Raw genomic sequence first — 20607 nt, forward strand, 5'->3', positions numbered from 1 at the left:
TTCTTTTTGTTTTTGTTGTAGAATTCAAGGTTTAGGTGAACAATTGACCTTCTTCTCCATTTTCCCCCTCCATTTTCTACTTTATAGGAAAAAGTAATTATTAACACATTTTTTTAGTAATTAATAATTTAGAACACTTTGTCAAAGACTTAAAATCTACTGTCTATTCGTAACATCACCTCAACCTTCTCTTTAAATTTTGCATTGTCAAAGTAATACATGGTCTGCAGCTACTATTATTTGTGAAATTTATAACATATTTTCCCAAAAGAAATACTTAAACACACATTCTGTTATTGAAAACCCTTATTTAAGACGTAAAGTTTGACTAAGATACCCCATGCATGTGCCTTCGACATTTTTAATGTTCCAAGAGACGGGCCATGAAAGCATGGAGAAGATGGTGTGGAAGCCACTTGACATGCTGAATTAATCAAATACATATGTTTAGCAATATATGAATATATAATTATGTTTCATTTGATGGAGGTTTGCTACCGTTAAGGATACTTATTTTTTGGAAAAAACAAAGACTTCTATGGGAAGCAAGGATACTTTCTGATTAGATCCCCACTGGAAAATAATCGAAACAAACATGTAATTGGAATAATTTGCATCTTTAATCAAAAGCTTTATCTAGAAGGAAGTAGGAAATTTCCACAAAGTGTCAAATAAATACAAGGATGTACCAACTACTATATATTATAAGGGGATGAGCCAAAAATGGTCACAAATCAAATTTCAAATGGTTACAAATAAATTGCAATGAGTTGGTGATAATAATGTAGGTCCTTTTATCATATAAATTCCCTGCCTTTTGCATTATTAAAGTGGAGTGGTAGCAATTCTAATATCTTAATATGAAAAAAAACTGTATTATCTTTTTATTTAAATATCTTAAGCAATAGCCATTGGCTTGCAATTATGCAACCTGGATATTCTCTTGCATGCATCTCAAAGGTTTAAAGTCCCCCCCCAAGAGGGAAGTTCAAATATTTAAGTCATAGAATGCCAACGTCCAATGTTGAAAATATAGAACATTTTATAGTAGTACCTAGACTTTTAAGTATGTTTTCTTAAGCTGATTTGTAAAAATAAGAGGTCATTCGATACATAGGGCATTTGAATTGTTTGTTGAGTTTAAGGGGGTTCTTCTCGTCGTAAAACTACCTCTATTTATAGGGGTGAATTTCGTGATGCCCAAGTCTGCGAAGTGGAAAAATTATGATAATATCTAATTTTTTGCATATTTTCTGAATATGCTTAGAATTAATCTCAGCTGAAACTTTATCGTTGCCATGTCTTGCCCTCTTCGATTAAAACTCTGAACCTTGACTTATTATGCAACTAATTCGTTCCTTATCCCACCAGCCACAATCTTCAATCCTTATCAGAAAACATCTCAATCCTCACCAGTAATAGCTTATTCGGAACTCGGCTACTTCAGCAGCACTATTGGCCGAGACTGAGGAGACTCAAATCAGCCAAAAATGTTAATTTAGGCCCAAACACTGAGATAATTTGGAATATGATATGGAGGAAAAAAGAAACTAATTACACGTGTGGGACTTGGATTTTCCGGACAAAATATGGTAGTGATGTTGCTATATGCAGATAAGGACTTCTCTTTCCCGATCATTTTTCAACAATAAATCCTAAGCTTTAACTAATTCTGGTTGGATATGGCGATATCTTATGTTCAAGAAGCAAATCAATCATACTGATATGCAAAACTAGCAAATTATCACGACATGTACCCATGAACCATTCCAATTGACATAATTTTTTCATCTTTTGCACCTAACATTTCTCAGTTTCTCCTTGGAGCCCATGCATGCCTGGTTTCACTTTTTTTTGGCTTTATGATTAAATAAAAGAAGAAGTGCATAAAAGAAAAAGACAGTGAAAATTACTATCTAAAATACTCAAAATAAATGTAAATTAAAGACAAAAAAACCGTTGCTTTAACCATAAAACTAACAATTATTAATATATTGAAAGTCAAAACTTAGGAGTTAGGAATCCATATTGAGACTGAGTAGGTGGACCCGATTATGGATCATTTTCTACTCCAAAGCTCTTCATTCCCTCAACATATTGATATATTAAAGATATGATAGGGAGATCAAAATTTTCAAATCAAATTTACAATAACGTGATTGTAGATTATTAGATTATTAGTTAAGTGTCGATTAACGTACTTATTTAATATTGTTGACACATCATTTCGTTTGCAAATTTGGTTTAAAATTTTGATCTTTCTAGCAGTACCTATTTATTAAAGGGTAATACTAGAGAGACCAATTTCCAAATCAAATTTTGTAAACCAAATATTGTGGATTTTAATAATTGAATTAATATTGAAGTATTGATGAACCTACTTATTTTCTATTGACAACACATAATTTGATTTGCAAGTTTAGTTTAGAAATTTGATTTCCCTAACATTATCCTTTATTAAACCCTAATTAGAGAGAGAATAAAAAAAAACTGTTATTAGCACTTCAAAAATCACATTCTACACTCTTCACAATTGTATTTTTCTTCCTAATTACAAAAAATTTAAAATGCCAAACAAAATTTCTGGAATGCTAATAAAAAATTTAAAAAAAAAAATTAATAATAATAATTGTTCCCCCAAGGAGTGCCCTACCATCTTTCTTATCACCCGAGCCATCAGTTAGCTTGCACTGCTCAAGAAGTGAAAACTTTTTCAAAGTTCTTGTTCTTCTTTTTCTATAAGTCGATTATCCTTTAATTATTTTTAAACACTGAAAGTGAGTGGTCAATTGACTACTCACTACTCAAAGTCAATACTAATTGGCTTGTTCTGGTAAAATCAGCAGCTTGAGGGAAAATAAATAAATAAAGCAAATGTATTATTGCGTCCATGGACAAAAGACAATACTATAGACGTAGTCCGGTTGGAGAAAAAGAGAAAAAAATGGTCCACATGGTAAAAAGTACACAAAAAGAGAGATGTCCAAATTTCTTGGTTTTATGACATTTTCATTAATTTGGCTGAAAAGTTAGATAACATGTGGAATAATTGAGAAATATATGTTGTTGTTGTGAAATTGAGAATACGTGTGCATTAGAATATAAAGTAAATAAGACGTAATATTTACGCGATTCGGTAAGTGTGCCTACGTCCTCAAGGTAGCAGTAGTATTTTCTTTCATTTTTTAAAATAATAATGTACAAAAATAATTCTCACTATTTTCTCTCTTCTCTCTAGCCTAGTTCATTGATATTTTCTCCTGCATAGCTCTTCTTTCTTTTCTCTCTTCCTTTCCTTTTTTCTTTCCTTTCCTTCATATGTTTTATGTTTTTTCTTATATTGTTTGTCATACATTGCATATGCTCTTTATATAGAACACTTACCATGCAAAAGTTCATAATGCCAAATATTGAATGTTGAAATTCTATAAATACCAAACTTCTTTGACTTCCATTATTCTATTTCACATGGTTGTTTATGTAGGCATTCACACCTTCATTTACAACAGTTGTTAAATTTTGACAAGACTTATTTTTAACTATGCTTCCTGAAATCTATACAAAATTTATCCTCTTCAATTTATTTTAATGTTACTTTACTCATGTATTGATCATTTATGTCTCACTTAATTGAGAGAGGATCCTCGCCGGATTCTCTTTGTGATGATCCTGGAGATCCTCCAATCACATTTGTTTATCGTATATCGTGCAGTCAGTTTTCGTTTGGTATTGTTTATATTCAATTTTAAATAAAAAAATTTACAATGATTTCTGATCGTATGATGTACGATAAACAGATGTAATTTAATCATCTCTGAATTCTCACAAAGGGGATCCGGTCATTCCACTTAATTTACGTCATTCCGCCAACTGGGTTAAACGTTAGTATCATTAATGTGGCATAGACATTTTAATTAAACAAAACAAATGTCTTTTTTAAACTCAATTGACAGAATGAGATAAAGTGAGACATGAATAATGAATTACATATAATAGAGTGGACAATGAAGACAATCTTATTAGCACGAAAAATATAAAGCAAAATCCAATTAATATGAAAAATAAATTGTTTGCATCCACCCTATCCCTATGTGACCTTAAACTAACAGAAAATAACTAGAAAAAGATATTGTAGTAGTTTGTGGTTGTGGTTGTGTATCTACAGCCACATCCAAGGAAATCATCCTTACTTATAAACTAAGATCCCCTCATGATCTTAATAATTAAGGAATAATCTTAAAATAAACCACACTTAACCTTATAAAAGACCATGAAAACGGCATAATGAGGGCCACATGCACCACTTTTGAACATTTGAGTGGCCACTTGAGTATTTTCTTTGGGTTTTAAATTTTATTCTCCTTTCCCATTTTATAAAAAAAAATATTGGCACTTTAAAATTTTAATTAAGCACTCTAAATTTTTTATATTTTGAAAAAAAAATCTTTTATAAGCAGTGCACAATTAAATATTTGAAGTGTAAATAGTAGTTTTATTTTTTATTAAGGAAATTAATCTTAATTTAACACTGCCATATAGAAGTCTGGTCACCAACCTATTCCTTTATACCTAAACTGTAACAACCTGCAAATTTCATTATATTTCTAACAAGTTTATTGGGTGCTTATAAATGTATTTAGGATGGTAATGCCAATGTCACCTTATTCTAGTCAAAATGCGAATTATAGTGTAATCTAACTATCCCCCTGTTGTAAGTTGCACACTTCCGCAGCCATGGTGCTTGGTGTTGCCAACAATTCGACCTGAATTTTTCTCCCAATCTTGTCTTCCACCGCTCCTGTACTCTATTGCTCTCATTTGCTACGCAAAAATATTTCAGATTATTAGATTAAGAAAATTGCAGAAATGTTAAGCTATGCTCAAGCTTTTGTGGGTCAAGCTTTTGTGGGTCAAACTTTTGTGGGTCAAGCTTTTGTGGGTCAAGCTTTTGTGGGTCAAGCGTAACATGATTTCGGTCCTTAAAAGTTTTGGTCAAGTTTTATTTTTAGTTTCTGTAGTCTCAACTGTAAAGGTGGCAAATCAACCTATTGAACTGTTAATAAGTACCCATTAAAACTCATTTAGTTTGATTTCACCTAACACCATCATCACCACTACCAATCTCATTTTTATATTATGGTGATATCAAATTAAATGCATTTTAATGGGTACCCATTAACAACCCAATTAGCTGATTTGCCTCTTTCACTCCACTATTGCCAAGTTTCTAAAAGACGTTAGGCACTAGTCAGGCAGTGGACTTGGGCCTAGCGCTTAGGCGGCTAGGCGGGGCCTAGATGGACCAGGCGGATTTAAGTAAATTTATTAATACCGTATGAATAAATGTCTATTTTTACTTAAACAATATATAATTTCATTGAGGTATATAAACTATAAAACATAATGACATACAAATTATAGACTATTAAAACATAATGAAACCATGGGGAACAAATACATAATGTGTGTTCACCTAAGTATTTAACAAGTCTCTTACAGTTTATTAAAAAAATAAAATGCAAAATGAAAGTTATATGTTTTCTATCTAAGTAAGATTAGCAAACTAGGCGGGTGCCTAGGCGCTCGTTCTTAATTTTTAAAGCTGAAAAATTAATCAAGGCAGTGACTAACTGCCCTAGCGCCTAGACGGTGATTTTTTAGAACAGTGGCTGTTGCGCATTAAATCATATGATTTATTAATTGTTTCAATTCAATAACGATTATTAGTTTCTACCTTTTGTAGCCTCAACTCTTGAGTTGATTAAGTTGAAAAATCTACAAAATTAAACTATTTTTTCTTAAATTGTTATAGCTAGTAACCTAAAAAGATTAAATTGCGCCAATTGAAACTACAACGACTATTGGATCTTCGCTCAAACTACAGGGGGTTTAGCTTAATATAAGGGTTCATACATAAGCCTTAGTTTATAGCATTTGGTGATTGAAGATGAATAATGGGATCGTAACATTGTCAATTGCCGATACTAATCTACGTCTTTTAATAAGAGTGGAGATAATTTTTACACTTTAAGATATAAACCTCAAAAAGTTCAATATCTACCCTTATATAATTAGCTAAGTAAAATAATCGTAAAAAATAAGCTATTGTCCGTGAATTGCTACAATGAGTAAACTACGAGAACAATTGACATAGGAACTAAGTGGATCTACATCAAACTATAGGGACAAAATCATGATTTTGGCCTAATATAAGGGTATATGCATAAGGCCTAGCTAGTGTTGGGGTTTGGTGATTGGAGAGGAATTAAGTGACTGCAATCCCCATCTTTAGTGTTACCAATTCACTTCTTATAATATGGATGGAGACGAGTTTATACTTTAAAATATAATATTCAAAAATAAGTTCTTATATTTTTATGGAAACATAAATATGTCTTTATAGAAAATTATTTAAATCAGAGATCGTTTAGTTATTCAAATGTATTAAATAAATCAATAATGTAGTACCAAGTAACATATTAATGATGAACCATTTAGATGAGTAAATGAGTTTTTATTCGAATGTTTTTTTTTTTGTAAGGATAGTTTTTAAATAAAAATTAAGACATTGAACAATTTCGATTATAAAATTAAGACGTTGAACAATTTCGTTTTATGTATGTATGTTGATCTCTTTAAAATGAACTGTAGGATAAATACTGTAAACCAATTTGTATCGTGACATGAAATCTAACTTAAATGATAAATATTGTTACCCGTTTGTACCAAGGCTTTTTAAGATAAAACTTGAGATATAAATGATATGATCACATCCAATATTAACCTAAAGAGGAAGTTAAAGACAATATTGATGCCTCAAAAAGATCTAACGAGCTTGAATTATACACAAATTAATTCATCGTACATAAGTACTACAACACAAAGAAGAGAACTATTGCATCATTTATTACACTCATGAAACAAATATGACACAAAACCAAACAAGTGGAGACATAAATAAATAGGTGAAGCAGCGACATATGTAAGTAAAAACTGACCAGAAGAATGGGTGAAGGAAGGGCATGCTTGTGAAAAACAATGCAACAGAAGTGGCATTTTTTAAGGCGGGAGTTACAAGAGTCGACAAACTCCCGCAGGCGAAGGCGAAGGCGAAAGCCAAACAGACAGAGCCTCTGCCAAACGAGACGTTGCAGAGAGAGAGAACCAGATACATGGTACGGTAAGCGTGAAAAGAGAGAAAGCTATCAAAACTCACTTTTACTTTATTCCTTAAAATTAACTAAAGCCGAACAAAAAGAACAAAAAATCCAGACCTGAATGGCGAGTTCGATGTTAATGTAATATTTCTCACATCTAGGTATAAATATATGATTGTGCCAAGAAAACAACTAATGGAAAACTTGGATTTAGTCAAGTTCGTTAAATTATTATGCTCTCTTTTGAGTGTATATATATCGTTATATAAAAAGATAACAATTGCAAACCTAAGTTCAGTCATTGCTAAATCATCGTGCTCTCTTTCTTGTATTCAAGTTAGAGAATTCTTGTCCGCTTGATTAAACAAAATGTTAAAAAAAAAAAATCTTCGATATTACATAACATTGAATGATATGAAATAAATAACTGAGGTTAAAAGAAAAGTAAATAAGTTATCTCAAATTTGTACACAATCCCAGTACAAAAAAATACTAAAAAAATTGAAACTCGAAGGTATTTTCAGGGTGTCAGATGTTAATCAGTTTATTGTATTTTAGCTAAAAAAAGGGGGCTGACTCACAGCCCAGTCCGTTTATTAAACTCCAAAGCGTGATTTGAATATATTCACTCTGAAACACAACAGTTGGTTTTATGCTTAAGTTGTTTAATCGCTTCTTAAGCTCAGAGTCAGATTGTACTCTGACTAATTAAGTTAATTAATTAGGGAATATTAATCTTGCACTTAAACAAATCCAGATATTCGCTGTCATTTCTGCAAAAGATTAACTCAATCAAAATTTAAGAGCAATCCTCAGATTTGTCCACCACTTACGATTTCCTGGAATCCCACTTTAATTTTTTTTAACAATTTAAATTATCTAATTAAAAATAACTGCAAAAGTGGAAAATGGAACTTGGGTTTTTCTTGGTAAATAAAAATAGACCGTGTTAATTAACTAATTTTTTTTGGACAAATTAATTTTATTTGTTTAAGTGTCCTTTTTTATATTGAAAGCAGCTAATTTTCTGGCAAGTGACATTTTACTACAATGGTAGAAAGAAGTTATGCCTTTAAATTTTAATGTGAATTAGAAGTCCGTCAGTTTCCTAATCTAATATCTAATCACTAATGCTATCGTCTTATAAAAAAGAAAAAGCAGCTAACTTTGTTAGAAAATAGCAGAGTCTACATTGACAAAGTGAGCTCACCGTCCACAGTTTTTTCAGTCAACATTCAAAGAAAACGCAGCAATAATACAATTAAGGAATATTTACAGACCATAATTTAAATATTTTATAACGAAGGGGTTTGATTGGGTGCCTCTTAAATAATAAAAGTTATTTTTTGCTGGGTGGCGGTGGGGGTGGTGGTGAAGCGTACAGTGAGCAGCAACAACGCCGGATTTAGAGGAGATAAACAGAGAGGGGGAGCAGGTTTGAACTTTTACAAGAAAGTGAAATTTTTTCCCTTGTGCGTGCTTTTACAATTTAACTTGTACAAGAAGCCAAAGTAACTAGGCTTTGAGACCTTCAACTGTCAATCTGATTTTTTATTTATTTTATAAACTATTATTCTAACAAAAATATTATTCGTATAATCTATTTGTACTATTATTTATAATATCTGTAATGGAGTTAGAACAGACATGTGTTGGTGGACCTTACCTTAATACAGTAATAGATGATAAATGTAACATTCCTCTTATTCTAAACTACACTAATGGGGTGGAAATTTTGAACTTGAGTCCAAGAGCAGATACACTACTTTTTCTATCTGGCCTAACTTACGTCTCAACTAACGTCTCAACTATTGCATCTATCCTTTTTTTATTTTTAATTTTTTTTTTATGGTTATAACAACTATTACATCTATCTAAGTACAAACAAAAGGAAGAAAAAAGTCATTGTGCTCTCAGGTACACAAAAGTTCGAATCTCATTTTATGTATATTAGAATAACTTTTTCTTATTACAAAGAAATTCGAATTAATTTAATTTAAATAACAACTGAGATTAATTTGAACTCAAATGCAAAAGTTAGTGTACTGTCCTGGCCAAATTGGTCACTACAATCCTAGTTTAAAACAGGAAAAAATGGTTTAAGTAATGGGATTTTGTAATTTTCTATTGGGCGTTGTGGGTTGAATATGTTTTGGTAAAAAAAAAAACACATCTGTTTTCACAGTTTTGCTTGTCCGGAAGAAAATCCCTCTCTTTTCTCACTCTGTGAGTCTGGTTTTTCTTACATATTTTATATATATATATATATATATATATATATATCAATAATATTAATAATAATATATCAAAAAATAAATACATTAATTAACACCTATATAATAATTTAATTGTAACAATTATGTCATATGATTTATAAAATATATTTAATAGATAATAAAGGCTGTATCCATATGTGTTGGTGAGCCTTACATCTATTAGACCTACTCTAACCCTTGGAGTAAAAATCAAATTTTAGGTTCTAAATTTACCCTAACTTGTTCCAACGCTTAGGGCAAATATAAGTTAAAACTCAAAACTCATTTTTATGACAAATTTAGCTTAGGATTCCTTCTGGATTAATGAGGCTGGCCCACCATATATGTATATTCTTTTTAGTTTTATATTTATAAATTCATTGAACCCAATGGTTAAGATTTAATTTGATCAAATCCAACAGTAAAAAAAATATCTAACGTTCCAAATTTAAATCCAACGGCTAAAGTAATTAGAAAAAATATTTTATGTTTTTCATATTCTTTTGTAGTGTTTTATGAGTTTTTTGGTGTCGATTTAGTGATTATTCAATATTGATTGGAATCTAAATATTTTTGAATTATAATGTTTATAGAATGAAATTAGAATAGTCTGCATAATTTTTTTTAAAAAAAATAAAAAATTACTTTAAGAAAAAAATTAGTCTAAATTCATTTTTTAATAATTTGAAGCTAAAATTTAAGATCATAAGGATTTGAGTAGAAAATCAGTTTCTGAATTAAAATTTAAATTTTTTAACCCAAAAATTGAAGATAATCTTAAAAAAATAATATAAATCAGTATTAAGTGTAGCATTACCCTATAAAAAGTGAAGCAATCCCTCCCACCGTAAAACGCACCAAAACATGGGAGGCACCAACGGAAACAGATAACGAAAAACACACAAAACAACAAAATTATGAGAGGGAGTGAAAGAAATCAGAGGAAGAGTAAGAAGAAGCAAGGACAATGAGCTCCAAAAGCCACCAGGTAGATTGAGCTAATAAAAGAGAGAGATAGCAGAGGGGAGAGAGAGAGACAGAGAGAGAGAGAGACAGAGAGAGAGTAGAGAGAGGAGAGAGGAGAGAGGAGAGGAGAGAGGAGAGACAGAAGAGAGAGAGAGTGTTTGGCTTGTTCATAAAGCTAGGAATTTTTTGCAAATGTCACAAGATTCTGAGGGGATAAAGACGATTGAGCAGTGGAGATGGTCCGAAATGCAAGGTCTTGAGCTGCTGCCTGATGCGGCCGATCCTTTTAAAACCAATCCACCAGCAAACCCATCAAACCCAACAGCAACAACATCAACTGCCCAAAGGGCAACAACATCAACTCCCCAAAGGGCAGACAGAATGGAGAGCTCCGAGCCCAAAAAGGACTCCACCGGAGGCGGCGGCGACGGCGGAGAAAAGTCGGAGTCTTTACCTGCAGTTCAGTTCAAGGAACTCTTCAGATTCGCTGATGGGCTGGATTACGTTCTGATGGCAATTGGGTCAGTCGGAGCTGTCGTGCATGGCAGCTCTCTCCCCATTTTTCTCCGGTTCTTCGCCGATCTTGTTAATTCTTTCGGCGCGAATGCGAACGACATGGATAAGATGATGCAGGAGGTTTTGAAGGTACTATAAGAAACGAAATCTTAGCATGTTGTTATGAATGCGGTGATCGAATCAAAAGTTCAAAACTCCATTTTTACTGACCTTTTTTTGGGTTTGTGATTTTTTCGCAGTACGCATTGTACTTTCTGGTGGTTGGAGCTGCAATATGGGCGGCTTCATGGGCCGGTGAGCTTTTAACCGTCGGCTTTATTTTTATTTTTATTTTATTTTATTTTTTTATAATAATTTTGGGTTTTCGTTTCTGGGGTTTTTGCTAATGCAAGTGAGGACTTGGGACTTTCTTCTAAATTTGGGTTGCAGAGATTTCTTGTTGGATGTGGACCGGAGAGCGGCAATCAACAAAGATGAGGATAAAGTACCTTGAGGCTGCTCTGAGCCAGGACGTTCAGTACTTTGACACTGAGGTTCGAACATCCGACGTCGTTTTTGCAATCAACACCGATGCAGTGATGGTCCAGGACGCCATTAGTGAGAAGGTGAAGCAAGCAGAAAGTTCGAAACTTTTGCTCGAAAATTCGAGTTGGTAAATTTGGTTCTCATTTGGGATTGGTTTTTTCGTGCAGTTAGGTAATTTCATTCACTATATGGCAACATTTGTGTCTGGATTCGTGGTGGGTTTTACTGCTGTGTGGCAATTAGCACTTGTCACACTTGCTGTTGTTCCGCTGATAGCGGTGATCGGAGCCATTCATACCACCGCATTAGGCAAAATCTCAGGCAAGAGCCAAGAAGCTCTGTCACAAGCAGGACACACGGTAGAACAGGTGAGAAAATGCAGCTTCCTTTTGGCTCATCTCCGTCTCCGAGCTTCGATTTTTACTTGATTTGTGGAAAAATTTAAGCTGTTTTTGCATCTGGGGTTTAGCTGATTTCTAGCCAAATTGCAGACTGTAGCTCAAATTCGAGTTGTTTTGTCATACGTTGGGGAATCGAGAGCGCTACAAGCATACTCCTCGGCATTGAAGGTGTCTCAGAAGCTTGGTTACAAAAGTGGATTTGCTAAAGGAATGGGACTCGGAGCGACTTACTTTGTAGTTTTCTGCTGTTATGCACTTCTTCTATGGTATGGGGGTTATCTTGTAAGGCACCACTTCACCAATGGCGGTCTTGCCATCTCCACCATGTTTGCCGTCATGCTAGGTGGAATGTAAGTACTGTGTTACGTTCGTGTGAGTTTGAAACTGTTTTACTAGTTAAATTGCTGTATGTTCATGCTTCTCTTTGATCAACAGAGGGTTAGGACAGTCTGTCCCAAGCATGAGCGCATTCGTGAAGGCTAAAGTTGCAGCCGCAAAGATTTTCAAAATTATTGATCACAAACCGGGCATGGACCGGAATAGCGAAGCAGGAATGGAATTAGAGTCCGTTACGGGACTAGTTGAGCTGAAAAATGTTGATTTTTCCTACCCTTCGAGGCAGGATGTTCGTATCCTCAACAATTTCTCGCTGAATGTTCCAGCTGGAAAGACCATTGCTTTGGTTGGTAGCAGTGGCTCTGGTAAGAGCACTGTGGTCTCTCTCATTGAGAGGTTTTACGATCCTTCCTCAGGTAAATCATCCAGTCATTTCATTTCCAATGTCTTCAATCCAAATTCCGAATAGATCTTAATGTTGCTCCCGAGTTCATATATTTGAATTTGTGTGCAGGACAAGTGCTGCTAGATGGACATGACATAAGGACATTGAAACTAAAGTGGCTGAGGCAACAAATAGGGCTTGTGAGCCAAGAACCAGCTCTGTTTGCTACCACCATTAAAGAAAATATACTTTTGGGCAGGCCGGATGCGGACCAAGTTGAGATTGAAGAAGCCTCCAGAGTTGCCAATGCCCATTCATTCATTATCAAACTTCCTGATGGTTTTGATACTCAGGTGAGCTAACTACGACAGTAACATACAATTATCATATTCACAAATTAGCACCGTTCAACATGAATCTGAACCCCCTCTGTGATACATTTCGGACACCCGAAACAATTAGGATTGTTTAGAACTTAAAATCTCTTAAATTTGGATCTGGAGTGAAAGGAGCCAGATTCAGGTCAATTTCTAATGGCTTATAGTTTCTTATATTATATATTATTAAAGATGCATTAGGTTATTTGGTCAACAAACAAGAACGGACTTTATCTTTAGGCTTTTTTTCTTTAATTTTTAAATAAAAGTCAATGTGGGGAAGCGTTTGGTCATGTCTGCATTTGGTAGAAAGTAACATGGTGCAATCAACAATGCATGTGCAGGAATCATAAGGCTTGGCATGTCCATGGTGAAACATTGGACTGAATAAAGTAGAAGGGAATATTTATTTAGATTAAATAATAGCAAGTTCAAGACAAAAGAAGATACAAGGAAGAAAACCGAAGTTCGATTCCCCCTCCCCACAGATTAGAGCAGTTTAGAATGTCGTCTTATAACAAAAAAAAAAAGTACTTATTTTGTCTGTGATTAACGACTACACAGACTAAAACCTGCTGTAAAACTTTCATCTCTTTCTATAGAGTATGTCTGAGATTAAATAAGAATGATCGAATTAATGGAAGAGTGAACTTCAGTGTAAAATTATACTCAAATTAACGATAAGTTGAAAATGGCAGGTAGGGGAGAGAGGACTGCAATTGTCTGGAGGACAGAAGCAGAGAATAGCCATAGCTAGGGCAATGCTGAAAAACCCAGCAATCCTGCTCTTAGACGAGGCAACGAGTGCATTGGACTCTGAGTCGGAAAAGCTGGTGCAAGAAGCCCTTGACCGGTTTATGATTGGAAGGACAACTCTCGTCATTGCCCATCGCCTTTCAACCATTCGCAAAGCTGACCTTGTAGCTGTTCTCCAACAAGGAAGTGTTTCTGAAATTGGAACCCATGATGAACTTTTCTCGAAGGGAGAAAATGGTGTCTATGCCAAGCTCATTCGGATGCAAGAGATGGCACATGAAACTGCTCTCAACAATGCGAGAAAGAGTAGCGCAAGGTAGGGTCCACACATTGTTGATTCATGATTGTTTCTTGAACATTTATTTATCTCTACTGTAAATTCATAGTTTTTAACTTGACAAATCTATATGCTTATCACAGTTCTTCATTTTGCAGGCCTTCTAGTGCCAGAAACTCTGTGAGCTCACCTATAATTGCCAGAAATTCCTCATACGGTCGATCACCATACTCACGCCGGCTATCGGACTTTTCTACTTCTGATTTTAGTCTCTCCCTTGATGCCTCATATCCCAATTACCGGCTTGAAAAACTACCCTTCAAGGAGCAAGCTAGTTCCTTCTGGCGCCTTGCTAAAATGAACTCTCCTGAATGGGTTTATGCTTTACTTGGTTCAGTTGGCTCTGTTGTTTGTGGTTCTCTAAGTGCTTTCTTTGCATATGTTCTAAGTGCTGTCCTCAGTGTTTACTATAATCCGGACCATGCCTTCATGATCAAACAAATTAATAAGTACTGCTACTTGTTAATTGGACTTTCATCAGCTGCACTAATCTTCAACACGTTACAACATTTCTTTTGGGATATTGTGGGAGAAAACCTCACAAAACGGGTGAGGGAGAAAATGCTGACAGCAGTTTTGAAAAATGAAATGGCATGGTTTGATCAGGAGGAAAATGAGAGTGCCAGGGTTTCAGCAAGGCTGGCTCTTGATGCCAACAATGTCAGATCAGCTATCGGAGACAGGATTTCTGTGATTGTACAGAACACAGCACTCATGCTTGTTGCTTGCACTGCGGGATTTGTTTTGCAATGGCGCCTTGCCCTTGTCCTCATAGCCGTCTTCCCTTTGGTTGTTGCAGCCACAGTTTTGCAGGTATTTTTTTTCTTCTAAAAATAGTTCATCAAGCATGCATTAGAAATCATTGGAAACTAATTGAATCTTGCCACATTCAGACTGGACATTTAAGTGGGGAAAAGAGTATACTCTAGTGAAAATTGACGCATGTTTTACTCTTTTTCCCTGATAGATTATTTGTTGACACGGTCATGTAATTTATGGTCTGTTGGTGAATTTGTAACAGAAACTGTTCATGACGGGTTTCTCTGGAGACCTTGAAGCTGCACATGCCAAGGCCACCCAACTAGCTGGGGAGGCCATAGCCAATGTAAGGACTGTTGCTGCATTCAATTCAGAGGGAAAAATTGTTGGTCTTTTCACCAGAAACCTCCAGATTCCACTACGCCGGTGCTTTTGGAAGGGCCAGATTGCTGGAATTGGATTTGGGATAGCTCAGTTTGCACTTTATGCTTCCTATGCTCTAGGTCTTTGGTATGCTTCCTGGCTTGTAAAGCATGGAATCTCCGACTTCTCAAAGACAATCCGAGTTTTCATGGTCCTCATGGTGTCTGCAAATGGTGCAGCAGAAACATTGACCCTGGCACCTGACTTTATCAAAGGTGGTCGAGCCATGCGATCAGTGTTTGAACTCCTTGACCGCAAAACTGAAATTGAACCTGATGATCCAGATGCTACTGTAGTCCCTGATCGTCTGCGTGGGGAAATTGAATTGAAGCATGTAGACTTTACTTACCCTAGTCGCCCTGATGTCCCTATTTTCCGTGACCTCTCCCTCCGTGCCCGAGCAGGCAAGACTCTTGCCCTTGTTGGTCCTAGTGGATGCGGTAAGAGTTCAGTCATTGCACTGATACAGCGATTCTATGACCCAACATCAGGACGAGTTATGATTGATGGGAAGGATATTCGAAAATACAATCTGAAGTCCCTACGAAGGCACATTGCCGTGGTTCCACAGGAGCCATGCCTCTTTGCTACAACCATATACGAAAATATTGCTTATGGACATGAGTCAGCAACTGAGGCTGAGATCATTGAAGCTGCAAATCTGGCTAACGCTCACAAGTTCATATCTGCATTGCCGGAGGGATACAAAACATTTGTTGGGGAGCGGGGAGTTCAGTTATCTGGAGGACAGAAACAAAGAGTTGCAATTGCCAGGGCTTTATTGAGGAAGGCAGAGGTTATGCTTCTTGATGAGGCAACAAGTGCACTTGATGCTGAGTCGGAGAGCTCTATTCAAGAGGCACTTGAGCGTGCTTGCTCGGGAAAAACCACAATTGTGGTTGCACACAGGCTATCAACTATCAGAAATGCGCATGTCATTGCAGTGATTGATGATGGAAAGGTGGCAGAGCAAGGATCCCACTCCCATCTATTGAAAAATTACCCGGATGGGTGTTATGCGCGCATGATACAGCTACAAAGATTCACGCACACCCAAGCCATCGGAATTGCATCAGGTTCAAGTTCATCAGTAAAACCGCGAGAAGAGGAAGAAAGAGAAGGAAAGTAAGGTGAAATCACATACCAGTAAAGAGGAGTATATCCCCACATACCACCCCTTCTGATTTTTTGTTTTTGTTTTCTGTTTTTCTGTTTTTGGTATAGTATATGTAGTATCTTTCTTCTTCCCCTCTATTTTTACCATATATATGTTTCTCTACCCTCATGAATCTTTGAAGAGAATGATAGACGCAAATACTTCCCTCGAGATTGAAATTGATAATTAAACCCTTGTGCATTTTCACCGAGAGATTCTTAGCTATCTCCAGTTGTACATTCTCTCGAGTCCAGGTCACGTAATAAGAGATAGAGTTAGATAGACGCAAGGAGAGATACAACCGGTTACAAGACAGATTCTCTCGAACTCTAACCTTCACAACTCGATGTACAAACCCACGTGTGCATGCTTTAATTGTCAAGATCAATCGTGCCTGGAATCCAGTTGGTGTTTCACAATAATGATGAGCACCCCTGCAGTTTGAGTATGAATTGGATAAAGTGTGTTAGAAATCCATCACTGTCCAACACTGATCGCATGGCAAATGGGTATAATGGCGTCGGATGTAGACCTTGGACTGGGATAAAAGGCATGTTAGACTTTTGATTAATTGCATGTCACTGTCCAAACTTTGAACATGATTGGTCCATCGGTCTGTGACGATTTGAAATGGTCCAATCCAACCCAGTCCAGATCTGAATAGGATAAATGCATGCATATGTGATGGAGCTTGTGGGGGACAGTATTATTGAGTTATTTGATGCCCATGTGCATGAGTTTAAAGACAAAAATGGAGGGAGATGGAATACAGATGAAAATAGACAGAGACCCAATAGGTGGAGGGAAATGAATACTTCAAATTAGTGGCTGCTAGTGGACAAAGGCTGAGAGAGAGAGAGAGAGAGAGAGAGAGAGAGAGAGAGAGAGAGAGAGACAGAGAGACAGAGAGGATGAATGTATGGCATTAGAAAATGACATGGTAATTTGAGAGATTTTGGTGTTTGATTTGTGGGTGGTATGCGTGTGTGAGAGTGGCCCTCCACCTAATCTCTTTGCCCCAAGGGAATACAAGGTAAATATATGAGTGGTAAGTGATGGAAGGATTGATATGAATTGGGCAAGTCAAGGTTGTAATGTTATAAACAAATTTGCATTGCTACGTGAAACCTAAAATGAGTGACATAGTGTTATTAGTTAAGTATTTTACCGTTAGTTCAGTATATCATTGTGACGCCTCTAGAGTATATATTCTTTAGAGGAGGAGATCTAGATAAAAATTTACTGGCACCACCATTCTAGAGAGTGTGGTTGGAGTAGCATTATTTTTTAGGCACTTACTCCTCTGTAACTAGTTATAAATAACTGCGAAGTAATTATTTGAAGTCAAATTTAACCAACTATTTGCTAGCATTCTTGGAGATGCTTGAAGCCTGCCTGCCTTTATTCATTTACCATGAATCATTTTGTTTGCATATCCTCCCCTTTTGAGATAGTGGAAACAACACACACTGCTTTTTAGTGCTAGTCTGCTACAGAATTGATATCCCTAGTCTGAAACAGAAATGGAAAAGGTGAAAAACAAATGGAGGAGACAAGAATGCCAGATCCTCAGGCTGGATTACAGCAATGTGTCCTTCTCAATCAGAGAGTAAAAACTGAAAAGGGTGCAACCCTAACTATGGACACCGAGAATTTTTTTGGTATGCTCTCGAGTATTTTGTTCATCTGGTTTTTAGGCCCTTAGGTCTAAAGGAAAAAAAAATCCGGTGCATATGATACAATGGAGCATATGGAGAATTTTCGTGATCGAGAAATTGAATTTAATCATCGTGTAATGATTTTAATTTTTTTTTTCTCTATTTGTTAGTTATTTGGGGTGCTTATTGGAGTTGAGACACTTTCTTCAATAGACATCAAATTAAAAACCTGCTCAGAAACGGAAGAAAAGGTGGTATGCTTTGACTGTAGGGCTAGTAGAATAATGAGCCATGCTTGGTGTGTAGGATAAAGTCACTCAGATACTTCCACAAAGTTTAGTTGAAGTCATCATTTGCTGTTGGTGCTGGTCGGACAAGGGAGAGAGACTTGTCTTCCGCCTCGGGAGGCCTGGACATAGATGTAGGGATGGGCAAATAACCATTGGTTATGGGTAATCGCGGTTACCCGCTCATTTAAATTAAACGGTTACGGTTATAGGTAACTGTTTAGATAAATAAACGGTTATGAGTATAACCGTTTACCCGCGAAATTTAAATGGGCGGTTATGGGTATTAACCACGGTTATAAACGAGTAACCGTTTATCCATTTATTTTATATATATAAAACTAACACAAACCATGTTCTCGATCCAATAATACTTAGCACCCAATAAATTAGCAAAAAATTCATCGGTCATTCTCTCAATAATACTACTACAGGAATGATGATTCTCATCATCAAGGAATTGACCAAATTAATTTAAATTCCTTGCGGGTAACCGTGAAATTGACAGAAATGCTTTGACATAAATGTTTTCTAAACAATTTTTGTAACCCAATAATACTTAGCAAATATTATATTTACCTTCATTAGTAACAATTAAAAATATCGTCCGTAAACTATTATTTCAATTATTGGAATAGTATAAGGACGTAAAAAATTAAAATATGGAAATGTATGATGAATGTACCCTATAACGGTGTTTAATTGTCAAAAAAAAAAATTATGACATTTTTTTTTAAATTTTCAAGTTGTTAAAAAACATCTAGACGAGTGAAAAAAGGGTAATGGTAAAAAAAAGAAAGATAAACGGGTTAAAAAGGATAAATATTAAACGGGTATTAAACGGTTACGGTTAAATAAGTATGCAGTTATGGGTATGGTTAACCGTTTATAAACGGTTATGGGTATGTGTATAATTGTTTAGGCAATTACCCAACGGGTAAACGGTTATGCGGGTATGAGCATAAACGGTTATAGGTAAATTAACCGTGGTTACCCGCCTGCATAACCATTGCCCATCCCTACATACATGCATCTTTTTAGGACCCGTTTGGTGGGTTGGTTAGTCTAGGTTGTAAAAATTTAAAATGGATTTGAGCCAATGTTTTTTTTTTTTTGTCACATACTAGTTTTCGAGCTTTGGATATAAGTCCGTAATAGGTTATGTGCCCTAATTCTTCAACTACACCATTGATTTCTTCGATTAAGATCCAGAATATTGGATCTATGGTTCAATTAAGCTCATCACCACAAATTACCTTACCTAGAGTACTCTCTTTGCTCTGATCTTCTGTCAATATAATCTCACTAGAATTATTGATGATCTATGGTGGCTCCGCCCAAATACCTTCTTGATTCATCACGAAATCACACATCTGCACTAAATCCTCAATATGTGGCTTGGTTTGATAATGATCAGAATATTATGATCTAGATTAATTATATGCTCTCTGATTCTCTATTCCTTACATTGTTGGCATTAACTCTACTCGTGAGTTCTGGTCAAAATTGGAATCCAGACTTGCGACAGCTTCGTAATTGCCACCAAGGGAGATTCTATTGTTGCAATTTATCTTTAACAAATTGAAGAAATCGATGATGCTTTTACAAGTGCTGGTGTCTAGTTGAAGTGTCTGAATTCTTCTCTGTCACTCTTCAGAGTTTGTTGCTTGAGTAGGAATCATTTGTTGATGCTAACTAATTTTGGCTTGGTTTTACTACAAATGATGAACTTCATAGCATACTTCTCAGTAAGGAAATTCAATTGACCAATTGGAAGAAATCCTCATCCTCCACACATTTTTAAGCCTACAATTCATCAAGTGGAATTCTCATACACCAACTGGTGACTCAAATTCTCAAGCTTATGTTGCTCAGAATGGACCTAATTTCAATTCCTATCAAGGCCGTGGTAGAAATTTTCAGAATTGAGGAAATCAGAGGTACAATCAAGGTAATCAAGGCAATTAGAGGTACATTCGAGGCAATCAAGGTAACTAGAGGTACACTCATGGTTCTCGCTCTCATTTCAACAACTTTATGTAAAAGAATTTCATGCCAAGAACTCTCAGTCTACCTTTCATGCTAGCACCTCCTCTACAACTCTCACATGGCTTTTCGATTATGGAGCAAACTCACACATGACCAATTCTTATGCAAATTTGCAATATCTTAAAGGTTTTTATCACAAATGGTTCTTGAAATTGACCCTCACCATCAAGATGGTTATTGAAATCGAAAATCAATCAATGTAGTCCCTGAAAATAGGTTTAGCAAATCAATGTGGCTCTTCCATCACAATTCTGTTAAAACTTC

At 35.6% G+C, this 20607-nt stretch overlaps 1 protein-coding gene across 1 annotated transcript; it reads left to right on the plus strand.

Moving 5' to 3' along the window:
* Positions 1-10251: 10251 nt before the first annotated feature.
* On the plus strand, positions 10252-16520 carry LOC126592902 (ABC transporter B family member 1). Its single transcript, XM_050258706.1, has 10 exons — positions 10252-11023; positions 11134-11188; positions 11324-11499; positions 11587-11787; positions 11911-12170; positions 12256-12572; positions 12671-12894; positions 13617-13990; positions 14110-14824; positions 15033-16520. The coding sequence occupies exons 1-10, from the start codon at positions 10571-10573 to the stop codon at positions 16320-16322; spliced, it is 4065 nt and encodes a 1354-aa protein (XP_050114663.1). The 5' UTR covers positions 10252-10570; the 3' UTR covers positions 16323-16520.
* Positions 16521-20607: the final 4087 nt, after the last annotated feature.

Source organism: Malus sylvestris, chromosome 12 (assembly GCF_916048215.2).
Source record: "Malus sylvestris chromosome 12, drMalSylv7.2, whole genome shotgun sequence".
In the NCBI taxonomy this organism is placed as follows: Eukaryota; Viridiplantae; Streptophyta; class Magnoliopsida; order Rosales; family Rosaceae; genus Malus; species Malus sylvestris.